Consider the following 13,643-nt stretch of genomic DNA (forward strand, 5'->3'; position numbering starts at 1 on the left):
AGCACTAAATTTCTAGGCAGGAAACTCTCCTGCTCCTCACAAAGGTTGCTTATTACTCAGGCTATTAGGCTCAGGCGCGAAAGGCTTAGTCTCACGGCACAGATGGCTTTTCATCTGCCCAGACAGCTGGCATAATTTCACCCTTGAACCTGTTCTACAGGAGGTCCTCAGAAAGGGTTAAGAGCAGTAAGGTTTTGGCTTTGCTGTTTAACATGTGCACTCCTCCTGATTGCTAGTTTTCTGAAGACTCAGTGCAAGCATGTGCTATTTTAATGTCATCATTTTGATGCTTTCAAAGTATAGAACAGAATAGGAGTGCTTGTAGTCATGTTTTGGCCCTGTAAAAAGTTATGTTACTGTATATACTTTTTACTTTAAAATGTTGAAAGAACCTTGAAGAATGGTTTAAAGTAGGGATGGTCAGCTTCCCTATGGTCAAGAGCATTTCTGTTCCCCAATCCAGCTGTTCAGGGGTGGACTCATGCAATGAACCAAGTATATAGCTACCTGTCATTACTCTTGACTCTGGGGACAGAAACACCTCCAAACGGTAGAACAGTGTGGAAGCTGTTGCCAAGACTTGCTGGGGAATGTTGTGCAGACAGTCAACCCAGGTAGCTCTGCACAGAGCCAGCTCAGGTCCGCTAGGGCTTTTTAACTTAAGACGCTGAGCGAGAGGGACTGAGCTGGCTTTGGAAGCAGTGAAGTTGCAGCCAATGGCTTTGTTTCTGAGTGAATATGTCCAACTGGACCTGAGCTGCTGATATGGGGCTGGCTCTGATGTCTCTCCGTCTGTGACACGGATAACTTGCAGCCCCACTTCTTGGGATCCCCTGACTTCCACCATATCTGCCTCCTCTGTTCTTGGACTGAGCAAACTGCTAAAGGCTGTGTCAGTTGTATGGCCCAATTTAGGCACTTCTGCAGCCCTGATTAGATGATCTCATGGGTCATAATCTTGTTTAATTCACAGAAGGCCTGTACTTGTCTGTGCCTTTTGGTTCTGACTTATTTTACATATTTTGCAGTGCTGGTTTTTACTCCCTGTGGGAGAGAGGAGTCCCTCCAGCTCTGAGCCCTCAGGCTGGGACTTGTTAAGTAAAGATGAGGAGGAGGATCCTGACTGACTGGAAGGGGAAATCCCAGCATCAAAAATTGGTCTACCAAGTGGAAAGTGGTAGGGACAATCCCCTTGATGTATAGTTAACATGAGGATCATCAGCAAAAACTGCAAGCCAGCATTTCAGAAGAGTTTGAAGCAGTAATGGCTGCATTAGAGTTAAGTCCTTCAATGCATTCGTTGCAGGATCTTTCATCCTCAGGAAAAAGAACATGAAATATAATGAGTGCTGAGTAAAGAAATCTTAGCTATACCCAAGGCCTTTTGAGGAATAAAAGCAAATTAAAAAAAAAAAAGCCTAAAAAAGAAGAGCCAGTGGAGCTTGTGAACACTTACTTCCCAGTTCTTTGGACTTGTTCTTGTTTTTTCTTTTCCTTCCCTTGTTTTCCTTACTCCCCTGCATCAGGCAGTGCTTGATATCATCACCTTGTTGTCATATCTGCTTGGGGAAACAAATCTGTCACAGCAGTTTCCTGTCAATACCCTGTCTTGAGTTAGCAGCATGTGCCTAGCTCAAGCACTGTAGGATGATGTAGCTTTCACTGATAAAAAAACACTCTTTCCATTACCTATTGAAGAATGAACCACATGCTGGCATTACCAAGATTTGGAAACCAGAGATTGAATTTGTAGCAATTGTTTGAAGTCACAGTTTCAGCATGTGTATAGAATTTATAGCTTTAAATTATTCACATTCAGAATGAGTTCTCATGTTCCGTCATTTTCAACCCCATTTTTTACTTTTTTGGAATTATATATATATATATATATTGCATTAATATCACCAGTGTAAGGCCATACCTGTACATAGATAGGAGTGGCCCACAGAGAACTGAGAGCCTCTTTACTTTTCTCTGACCTGTTGCTTCTTCCTCATTAAGATTTTATATTGCTTAGTGTACTGATGGTGTCAGAGAAGGTAAAAGCAGAGCAATTATATCAAAGTTGTTTAGTAGTTACCTATACCAGACAGTTTGCAGGCTGATACTCCCATAATAGGAATTTCAAATAGAACTGAATCAAACTACTGGCACAGATGATAGTACTGTTTGTAAGGTGATACAGCCTAAGAACAGATATTTAAAGGGGTAGAAATTACAAGGAGTAAGCAAATGAGTGTGTTTGTTTAATCAGTTAAGGAAGATCACTGCATAGCTATGGTGTGAAAATGGGCAATGTAACCTTGGAAATAGCTTCATTAAGTGTTGTATGAGAGGTTAAAAATGGTAGTCCCTGCTTTCACAAAGACGTGGAAAGCAGAGATTCAGTAAATCCCAGAGCAAATAATACATGTGAGACGATGGAGGCCAAAGAGGATAATATGTATTAGTCTACATATGTGGCTACACATAAATCTTTCTGGTTATTTTATGTTTGCCAAGTCTAAATGAGACCGAATGTGTGTGTATGTGCATGTGTGTGTGTGTTTAAATAATAACTGACTAGATTGAACCATTCAGCTCAGTTTTGTACCATGTGGAAAATTCTTCCTGAAATAAAATGATGACCTCCAATTTAGCTGCAAATTCAGGTTTATAAGGTCTTGTAATGCAAAAGATAAGATCAATAATAATGTTTCCATTTGTATTTTTTTTTTTAAAAAGAGACACGTCTTTTTAGGCCAATAAATAGGCTGAACAGAGAAAAAGTAAACTGAGCACATCAATAGGTCTTTTGAATCAAGAGCCTGAAAGATTTGATGGACTACATTGAAACTGAAGGATGGTGATAATTATGAAGGAGATTGCATAACACATTAAAGATCAGCAGCGGGCAGTAGAAATGTGGGAAAGTGAAGGACCTTCAGCTTCTGTCAGGCCAGACAGTTCAGAAGGCAGTCAAAATGTCATACTCAGCACAGCCAACACCAGTTCTCCCTTACTCAGACCTACCTCCAGGACTCAAGGTAGCAGTTCTGAAACAGTTTTGCTGGGTAGAAGGATGCTGAATGACCAAACTGGTTGAATACTCTTGCTAAAGCCATAGTGCTTCGGTACCTGAATGAGCCAAAAAAATTGTAGTCCCACTGTCAGTCCCCTGATTATTTCTTGACTATGACCAATGCTTAAAAAAGTGACTTTGTGATATTTGACATGACCCCTTCTCTTGCTCTGAATTAGGGTGAGGGAATCTGAGAAGGCATCTAGGAAAACAGGTAACATAAAGCAAGAATGGGATGAGGGAAAAGGTCTTTTTCAAACTATTCTGTCCCCCATAATGGACAGGCCTGCTGACCTGGGTGTTCATTTCTACCCAGTGGACAGGGAGACAGTGACTGCACTATTGCCTTTCCAAGAAGTCACATCCCAGGATGTTTCCTTCCTTTTCAACATCTGCATGGTTGTGCAAGCAATACCCTGAGTAGGTACATTCCAGAAACACCTTGGCAATGCCCTGGCTGAAGTGAGAGCGTCTTTAGCATTTAGCACTATCTGTTTATGCCATTCCTTGCTGTGTGTTTAACCCTTTGGGGCTATGCACGTGAATGCATTTGTAAGATTTATGTTATTAGTAACCATGTTTATGAGTAATTACACATAACACAATGATGCCCAGAGAACCAAAAACAACATCCCATTATGACAGAAGTTGTTGCAAAACTTAGGTGTGTGATCCCTTCCTGAAAAAGCTCTCTGAAGACCCAGCGCATGAGAAGAAGACGAACACTAAAACAATTTAGAGCACTCTGAGGCAGAGTGAAGTTGAGATGAATAGAGTGCGGAGAGTTAAGAGTCTTGTGACTTGCCCAGCAAGTTCAGGTAGAAGAAGGTCCAACAAGAACTGCAGAAAATTTTCTGAATGGCCCAGGGGCCCTGTTTTAGCAACTTCTGCAGCTGTTTCTACTGAATCGAGTCCTTGGCTTTGTTCTCCCTTCCCCACAGACCATGCGGAAATACCATGTCAGTACTAATTTTCTGTAGAATTTGCTGCTTCATGGAAGTGGTCAATTTTATGCTTTCTCTTCCAGGGCAATATGCACTCTCTTAACCACTTGTGCAGCTTCCCCCTGGCCTAGATTGGTATTCCTGAGCTGTCTAAAAATGGCACTTGCCTCACCAGTGGATTGATCCAGACTTGATGTTCCGGTGAATTTAGTTTTAATGTGATGAGTGCTGCAGAGGTGACACAGCTGCACGAAAGTGAGTCTGTTCTACTCTTCTGCACCGTCAGCAGCACCATCCTCTAGTGTCAGGATTATTTGGAAGGATGTGTGAAAAGACAACATGAATTTAAAGAGGCTCCAGGAGCAGTTTGGCATTTAGTAAAATGCCTTTCCTTGAAAACTGACAAATTAACAAATCGTAGAATCAAAACTAGAATCCTGCAGTGTCACTTCAGAATCAGTGGTAGGAGCAGAACAGCACTTTAATACTTTTCCTGAAGGGAGAGAAAAAAAACATTGTGAGTTAAAAGAAGAAATGTTCATCCCATAATTGTCTGATACTAGATTCTTGTTTACACTAAACTGTCAGTTACAATTTTCTGACTTCAGAAATGAGCCTTCTAAGTTCAGTTTTAGGTGTGTGTACAAAGTATATTGCTGGTTTTCAAAACTGCCAAGTACCAAAAGTTGTGCTGGTCAAGTTGTGTTGAGAATATAATCTGAAAACAAAGTAGCAAGACAAATGTTATGACTTTCATACCTTTGATTAGCGGTAGGGATGTACAAAAAGCAGATCACAGTCCTGTGTCTCTTTCAAAGCGCACTGTGAGGTTTTTAGGGCTGCTTATGAAACAAAATACAATCACATATTTTTACTTGCAGAATGAGACCCTTTGATTTTGAAGCCCTCAAGACATGAACAGAAGGACCCAGGATGCCATTTGAAGCGCTGGAGTAGTTCCAAGTTTTACTGTTAACCTGTCTATCTCAATGTGATACTACTGACCTGTCCCATGTTGTGAGGATTAATTACTTAGTTTGAACTGCACTTGAGGATGTGAAACACAGCTCACATCAGATAAGGTCTGTTGTCTACATCAGAAGAATGCAAAAAAGATTAACTATGGAGGTGTATGTGTGTTGGGGGGGGGGGTCTCTTGCTTTTCTTCTGCTCAAGTCTCCTGATAGCACCTTTCCAATCTACTGTGCTACAAGGTAAGTGCAATTTAGGATAAGGTGAGAGTAGGCTGGTTTGAGATGTTTTTGGTTCACTCAAGCCATTTTTTCTTGCTATAGTTTTCAGTGATAAATTGATTTAGAACACATTAAAAATCACTGCAGGTTGTGGATAGACATATGAAATGCTGTTCAAGTGAGTGTGCCCTTAATGCCATAAGATCCTTAAGAAAAGTTTATCTTAAAAGGGAAGCTCCAAACCTTTATTGTTTCTGTGTTTCAATATAGAAAAACAGAAACAGCCCTTCTCCCAGCATTTTGAGGGGCAGTCATGCCCTCTCTTGGGACAGAGAAAAATCAAAGCAAATAAACAAACATGGCCACTAAATTTTAAAGGGGACTGTAGAAGAGCAAAGGAGTGTGCTAGACATTAATTTAATCCAAACTCCATCATGCTCTGAGAAAATGAGGAGTGCAGATTCCAAAGTCTGTAGAAAGATAAAGAGTAATTGGACTGGCATGACACCTAAAGACCAGTTCCCTTAGGAAAGCCTAGTCCTCTGAAATGTACCAATTTCTTTCTGAAAAAAAAAAAATCTAGCAGACAAGCAAAATGTCTCCTTAAACCTCTTTGACTGTAACCCACATAGCTGAATACCAGCTCTAGACTCAGAGACTGCCTCTGTTTCTTTATTGAGTTGATTGACCTAAGGTCAACAGATAAATTCTTTTCGGCAATCTGTTGTGTGAGCTGTTTTCTGGTCTCCTATGTCTGAGTGGAGTGAACAGTTTCTTTCCAGACCAGAGCACTTCCAGCAAATGAGATATTTCGTTGTAAGCTCTTTCCCACAGGGGTAGTTGATCCACACAGGGGTAGTTGATCCAATCTCTTCTTTTTCCGTCGCTCTGCTAGTCCCAGCCCTTTATGCTTGTTCACTTTGAGCTCTGATAAAGTTGATTCTCTTTTGCAGTGAACTTTGCTTCAAGTGTGCACTAAATGGCCAGTCTGTCCATATTCCACTATGTCAATAATACAACCAACTTTTCAGTTCTGACATTTTTGTATGAAAGAGATTAAAATGGAATTTCATAATATGCATTGTCTATCATGATTTCACGTAGCACTAAGCTCCTACTATAGATTTTAACATGTTCAGAAAAAGATAGTGGTGGCTGTCCACCCTAGAATAATGTGTATTTGTCTAGATGTATCTCAGCTATTGTAACATTCAACTGACATTACTCCAATAACATTTTATACTGCTGTTCATTTAAGATCATTCCAGTCTGTTGCGGGGACCAAATGCATGGTCTTTGTCGTATAAATTCTGTTTAGTGCCAATGTCATAAGTCAAATCTAGAGTTAGAAGAAATCGGGTGGAAGTAAACTTAGGTTTTACAGTCATATTTTATCGCTGTTGCATGTGCATATACTCCATTACTCTGCGCACAAGTTTTCTCAGCTCTCCAATAAATTACTTGCTCTGCCTAGAGTAGGAATCTTTCGAATGAAGGAAGATTCTGAAACTACTTCTTTCCATTTTCTCCCTTTGGGACATAGCCCCAGCCTTATGTAACTGCTCTTAAAATGTCAGAAAAACAGACCATCTGGGAAATGAGTAGAGGAAAATACAGGCAAAACAAATGCTTTAGTGTTCTTGTGCTCTTAGAAGTCACCTTTACTGCACTAGCAYGCAACACAGATTCTCCCTCCCTCCAGTGGAGCAATTGGAAGAGGTGTTGCTGTAATCTAATGCAGTGGGGGAGGAGAAAAAGGGGCAAAAAAAAAAAAATCAGGCTCACATTGTTATTTTTTATTTGCTTTTTTAAATAATGATACTCTAGATGTTTAAATCCTATTTGACTTCCTGCTGCTGTTTGTTTTGTACAGCAAGCAGACTAGCCAATTTTGTGAAGCGCACCAAGATAATATTGATCTGTGCCGTGCTTGTTCACAAACCCTGTTCTTAACTGGTTTCTTTTTCCTACTTTCTGAGTGATACTTCTGTTACGTTTTTGGACTAATATGATAATGACTGACATTTTTATATTCCAAAAGCTTGTAGAGAATTTTACTTTCTGTAGAAAAAGGTGAAATTCAGAAATTTATATTTGGATGGGGGATAGTCACTTTACAACACTACTAATTTGTGTGTTTTGAATGCCTGTTAGAAAGACCCCTTTTTCCCTGTTGACCGTACAGGGAGCTAGGAGAAGGTAGCCCTCTAACTTAGGCACTAGAGATARGTAAGCTGGGGGCATCCCACTTCAGATTCTCTTCCCCTCTGAGGATTTGTCATATGACTGAGCTGAGTATCTTCAGTAAGTGCTCTGCCTTTTAAAGGTCTCCCATCCAAAAATTAGCCCTGCCCTGCTGTGCTTAGATTGGGATTTGGGGAGAAAAACAGCAAAAAAGCCTGTGGCTTCCAGGCCTTATAATTTTCACCCTATTTACAAATCATATTGGGGGGAAGGGGGGAGAATTACTTGCGGGCTGAGATTCTGAAGGAAACCACAGAAGTCAGCCATACTGCTTTGCTGTGTGGCTTGCAGGTCTCCTCCCTGATGGAAGCTCAGATTGCTCTCACCTGCCATGAAGTAGGTATAGCCTTTCCTCGGCAGCTGTTCTAGCATAATAGAAAATGCCCTTGGTAAGAGGAATCCTCTCTTCCCCTTTCCACTGAACTGATGTGACATGATATTCAATCAAAATAAACGCCAGTGGCAAAATAAATCTTTCAGGGAAATCTGCACCACCCTTATGAATCCAGAAAGCAGTAGCTCCTCATAGGCTGGGTGCAAGGTCAGCAAAACAGCTGTTGTTTCAAACACTCTTTTCAGTGGGAGAGTCAAGCAGGGTGAGGGGAACATGTAAGTGTCTGCAGAGAAGGCCTGCACRGCCCATGGGAAGGAAGGTCTGCAGGCCGTGGGTTGCTGCTGGCACTGTTTCTGCTCTCCTCTGAGGATTATCCCCTTTTATGTTATTTTGGGACTGCCTGGGTTTTTCCTGGCTGGAGTCAGGCAGGAGACTTTTTTCTCTGTCTGGGTTAGTATTTCAGACAAAGCTAGAAGGCTGCAGGGTCTGTTGTGGGTTTGTGCGGCAGAACCCAGATCCATCAGTCAGACTCTGTGTGTGTGTGTGTGTGTGTGTGTGTGTGTGTGTGTGTTTATTAGTAATGCTTTGAGAGGACATGGAAATGCTAATTGACAGATGGGCAGATCTCTAAATTTTACACTGCAGTACGAATGAGGGAATCCTGCACAATAATTGCCAGAAGGCATGTCAAGGTCTCTGTGGCCCCAAATCGCTATAGTAATTTCTACTCTTTCCCCTCAACTCTCTTCATTACTTTGGGTGACATCACTGCTTCTGCCAAGCCTCTGTTAAGTCATCTGTGAAACAGGGCTAATCAGATTTGCCTACCTTATGGAGATTAATTTATTAAACTTATATTGCAAAGCAGTGCGAAGGCTTAAAATGTTATGGAAATGTTGAGTGGTAGCCATGTTACATTAATTTTGTTTATTGAGTTCCATCACACATAATGTCAATGTGCTTCTGCAAATTATGGCAGTACAAGCTAATCAAAATATAGGCTTTCCTAAAACTGTATTTATTTTGCAATATTTTTGCTAGCTTTCCAAATCAATATGAGTTGGGTAAATAAATAAATGACAAATCTTGTGTATCAGTGCAGGCCATTTTAAAGCCTGCTTTGGAATACTGGCTGGGAACTTCACATTTTTCTGCTTGCCATCCTCTGATCTTCTCACAATTTAACTTCTCTGTCTCTTGCTCTATCTTGTTCTACCTGTGGTTTTTTATACAGTTCTGCTGCATTTAAACCTCTTCGCCTGTTGATTTCAACTCACTGTTTCTATTTCTATCACTTTCAATTAACTTGATCTGCATTTCACTGTGTCTGATTTTTCTGACCGGTAGGTATGAGCTGGGGACTAACAGTTCACATGTGTATACCCTACAGGCGAAAAAAGAAACAAGCCCTTCTAGTTTGCCTGCCAGGGATAGAGTGATTAAGTGTACAGCAAAAGTGCTTTCTCAAAAAGGCTAAGGCCCGTTTGGAATTAAATCTGGCTAGAGATGTCAAGGACAACAAGAAGGGCTTCTTCAAATACATCAGYAGCAAGAGGAAGACTAGGGAAAATGTGGGCCCTTTGCTGAATGGGGTGGGTGCCCTGGTGACGAAGGATGCAGAGAAGGCAGAGTTACTGAATGCCTTCTTTGCTTCAGTCTTTACTGGTCAGGCCAGCCCTCAGGAACCCCAGACCCTGGAGGCAAGAGAGGAAGTCTGGAGAAAGGAAGACTTTCCCTTGGTGGAGGAGGAGTGGGTTAGAGATCATTTAAGCAAACTTGACACCCACAAATCCATGGGCCCTGATGGGATGCACCCACGAGTGCTGAGGGAGCTGGCGGACATTATTGCTAAGCCACTCTCCATCATCTTTGAAAGGTCATGGAGAACAGGAGAGGTGCCCGAGGACTGGAAGAAAGCCAATGTCACCCCAGTCTTTAAAAAGGGCAAGAAGGAGGACCCAGGGAACTACAGGCCAGTCAGCCTCACCTCCATCCCTGGAAAGGTGATGGAGCAGCTCATCCTGGAAGCCATCTCCACGCATGTGGAGGAAAAGAAGGTGATCAGGAGTAGTCAGCATGGCTTCACCAAGGGGAAATCATGCCTAACCAATCTGATAGCCTTCTATGATGGAATGACTGGCTGGGTAGATGAGGGGAGAGCAGTGGATGTTGTCTACCTCGACTTCAGCAAGGCTTTTGACACTGTCTCCCATAGCATCCTCATAGACAAGCTCAGGAAGTGTGGGTTAGATGAGTGGACAGTGAGGTGGATTGAGAACTGGCTGAATGGCAGAGCTCAGAGAGTTGTGATCAGYGRCRCAGAGTCTAGTTGGAGGCCTGTAGCTAGCGGTGTCCCCCAGGGGTCAGTAGTGGGTCCAGTCTTGTTCAACTTCTTCATCAATGACCTGGATGAAGGGACAGAGTGCACCCTCAGCAAGTTTGCTGACGATACAAAACTGGGAGGAGTGGCCGATACGCCAGAGGGCTGTGCTGCCATTCAAAGAGACTTGGACAGGCTGGAGAGGTGGGCAGAGAGGAACCTCATGAARTTCAACAAAGGSAAGTGCAGGGTCCTGCACCTGGGGAGGAATAACCCCATGCAGCAGTACAGGTTGGGGGTTGACCTGCTGGAAAGCAGCTCTGCTGAGAAGGACCTGGGAGTGCTGGTGGACACCAAGTTAAGTATGAGGCAGCAATGTGCCCTTGTGGCCAAGAAGGCCAATGGTATSCTGGGSTGCATCAGAAAGAGTGTTGCCAGCAGGTCGAGGGAGGTGATTCTCCCCCTCTACTCAGCCCTGGTGAGGCCACATCTAGAGTACTGCGTCCAGTTCTGGGCTCCCCAGTACAAGAGGGATGTGGCACTACTGGAGCAAGTCCAGCGAAGGGCCACAAAGATGATTAGGGGACTGGAGCATCTCTCTTATGAGGAAAGGCTGAGAGAGCTGGGCCTGTTTAGCTTGGAGAAGAGAAGGCTGAGAGGAGATCTTATCAACGTGTACAAGTATCTGAAGGGAGGGTGTCGAGAGGATGGGGCCAGACTCTTTTCAGTGGTGACGAGCGACAGGACGCGAGGCAATGGGCACAAACTGAAACACAGACACTTCCATCTTAACATGAGGAAAAACTTTTTCACTGTGAGGGTGACAGAGCACTGGAACAGGTTGCCCCGAGAGGTGGTGGAGTCTCCTTCTCTGGAGATATTCAAAATGCGCCTGGATGCAATCCTGTGCAATGTGCTCTAGGTGACCCTGCTTGAGCAGGGGGGTTGGACTAGATGATCTCCAGAGGTCCCTTCCAACCTCAGTGATTCTGTGATTCTGTGATTCTGTGAAAACCACAACTAGGGAAGGAGGCAATACTTGGCAAAGGAGCTTCCATTAAGAGCACTTGCTGGAAATATCTGCACATAGTTCCTGAAAAATACACTACAGAACCATGTAATGTTCAATTTACATTCTTTAAAATGGACAGAGCAAAAGCCTTGTCAGGGATTCAGGTGTCTTGTTCAGGAAGCTGCTGGAGGATAACAGAAGCCTGTCACAGCCTGAACTGTTCCAAAAGCAAAGCAAAACCCCAGATGAGTCTTAAGTCCCAGAGGCAGGTCGTCCAAGGGGGAAGGTGTTGGCAGCAACACAGAGGGCATGAGGTCCACTACACAAGTGCCCTCGTTCTGGTCTTCAGTGTAGTGGCAGAATGGGGGTAGGTGTTCCTGTAATCAAACCATTTTCAAGTAGACCCTATTTTGAGGTGAAAGAGAAAGTAGAGCTTGAAAAAATAAGTGCAATTCCTGTATGTAAATGGTGCATTCTCCCAGAAGACTGTAACTGGACAAGAGAGTCATGTATACTGTAGTTGGTTTCATTTTATTTCTAAAGAAAAAACATCTTTAAAGGGGAAGGCATGATTTGTATGTACTTTTAGGGATACTTACATTCCCAGCAATGTGCCAGGGACCATACAGTACACAGTGCACTTGGCATCATTAAGTCTTTCAGGCCTGGTGCATTTGGCATCTCCCAAGACTGAAACCCAGCAGTAACCTCGAGGGCATTGGCCTGGCCACCAGGCACTATTTCCAGAAACAGAGAGAAGCTGATCTGGCTCCTGAGCTGCTAGAGCTATTGCTAACTATGGGCCAGATTTTAATATTGGTAGGACCAGTATAAATCCTGAGGAACTGGGCTGATGTCAGTGGATTACTTGAGTGTACTGGTGCTCAGAATCTGTCCTTTCACCCTAAAGGTGGGATGGAGTCTTCTTTCAGTAGTGCAGCTTCAGACCTACTGGAATGGAAACTTCCCAATGGCCCATACAAATATTCTCCTAATGTCAGGAGGTCCTGCAGTATTGGCACTTAGTGTCTTTTCTGAATAGAAGAGCAATTTTAAATCCACTTTTAATAGGCTTCAATGGCTTTCTCTTGGGACCTGTGTAGTTAAATTCTTAATAACTCATTTGTTGAGCTATTCATTCTCAGGGAATTGAACGTTCTCCTTGTGTTCCTGTGGGAACACACCAGGCTCAGGCCCTGCGTACCAACCCCATGTGAAGAAAGACTTGGTTTCACGCTGTCCATCTTCACATGTTCGTTCTGCGCATTTTTTACTAAGAATTTGCTTCTGTGTTGGGAAGTCTTTAATAGGTCATTAACCGGATGGCAGTAGAATTGAACTTAGGGTGAGATTTTTTTCAGCAAGCTGAAAATTGCTAGCTATACAAGACTAATCTATGGTTAAGTATCTCACAGCCCTTCCTGCAAGACCACACTTGAAGAACACATCTGTGACAGGAGTGGTTTCTTGTTTGTGTTTCTTGTTTGTGTTTCTTTTCCTCTCTAAACAATCACTGACAATAAAAGGAAGCACCAAGTGTGATGATGGCATTTGTAATATGGATTCCTCTCTTGACTGGAACTGGGCAGAAGCCAGACAGGCATTTCATACAAAAAGTCAACTGGCAACCATTTGAAATGGAAGAGACATTTGAAAAGAGTTGGTTATTCCCATCCCTGCATCCCATACAGATATATGGAGTTGCTACAAATTTCTACCAAGTGCGGATGTTAATGGTGTCTTCTGGGCCAGTATTTATTGCCATTTAATTTAGAGAAAGGAAGAACTTCATTTTTTCAATGTTAGCAATTAACAACAAAAGTTTTTGATGTATAGTTTCACTTCTACAACCCACCATCCCATTAGAACAGTTCTAGAGGCTGGGTTTTGCTGGAAGGGGCAGGTGGTCTTTGTGGTACCTATCATTTTCTTTTTTTTGGATTACAGCTCCTCCTGCTCACCTGGGACTGCTTTGTGATCTCGTGTCACAGTAGGTTTGCTTTTGCTGAGGGCCTCTGTGCTGTCAGACTGACTAATGAAGGTGTTTCCCACTGCAACATAAAGAGGAAAAATAACATTTTTAGTTAACGGATGAGGGATGAGCCAGACTATAACAGTGAACACATAGCAGTGTTAAAAACTTAACCTCCTCTTTCATAAGAGTTATGACTGGTACACACACATTTGGACTTCGTGGCAGAAATTCTTCTTTTGAGGGGCAGGGGAAAGCTGTGACAGGGAGAAAGCTTGCCCAGCTAAGTGGCACCAGGCAAATGTCGGCTCTCAGGCAGCAGATATGTGGTGTTAGCCTCCAGCACTGGTCTGTAGCAGAACTCAGCAGTGTGATTGTAAGCAGCTGGTTCAAACAGAAACTGATCAGAAGAAATCTAGAAAGAAAATCTAGACTAGAAAATTAGAAGCAGAAACATAATTAAGAGGAATTTGTGCTGTAGGCCTTGCAAAGGCCAAGCCAGCCTAAGTGGATGGGTTCCTGAGAAAAGGGAGAATGGAAAAACAGCAGATTATGTTAAAATC

The 13,643-nt window shown here is 42.8% G+C and overlaps 1 protein-coding gene across 14 annotated transcripts in view; it reads left to right on the forward strand.

Annotated features, from left to right (window-relative positions):
* Positions 1-13,643, forward strand: part of FARS2 (phenylalanyl-tRNA synthetase 2, mitochondrial) — a 265,754-nt gene that overhangs the window by 218,446 nt on the left and 33,665 nt on the right. For 2 of the 14 annotated variants that reach the window (XR_003254188.1, XM_026069813.1), the window contains one exon: positions 4,887-6,275. The exons of 11 other annotated variants lie outside the window; for them this stretch is intronic. Coding sequence is in view for 1 of the 3 variants with exons in the window: in XM_026069813.1 (XP_025925598.1) it covers positions 4,887-4,923 (37 nt within the window). In the remaining 2 variants the exon portion in view is untranslated. Of the gene's footprint in view, positions 1-4,088; positions 4,261-4,886; positions 6,276-13,643 lie in introns of those variants that run through there. One more of the 14 variants, XR_003254187.1, reaches the window with a different exon arrangement.

The sequence above is a fragment of the Apteryx rowi genome, unplaced genomic scaffold (assembly GCF_003343035.1).
Source record: "Apteryx rowi isolate R43461 unplaced genomic scaffold, aptRow1 scaffold_3, whole genome shotgun sequence".
Lineage (NCBI taxonomy): Eukaryota > Metazoa > Chordata > Aves > Apterygiformes > Apterygidae > Apteryx > Apteryx rowi.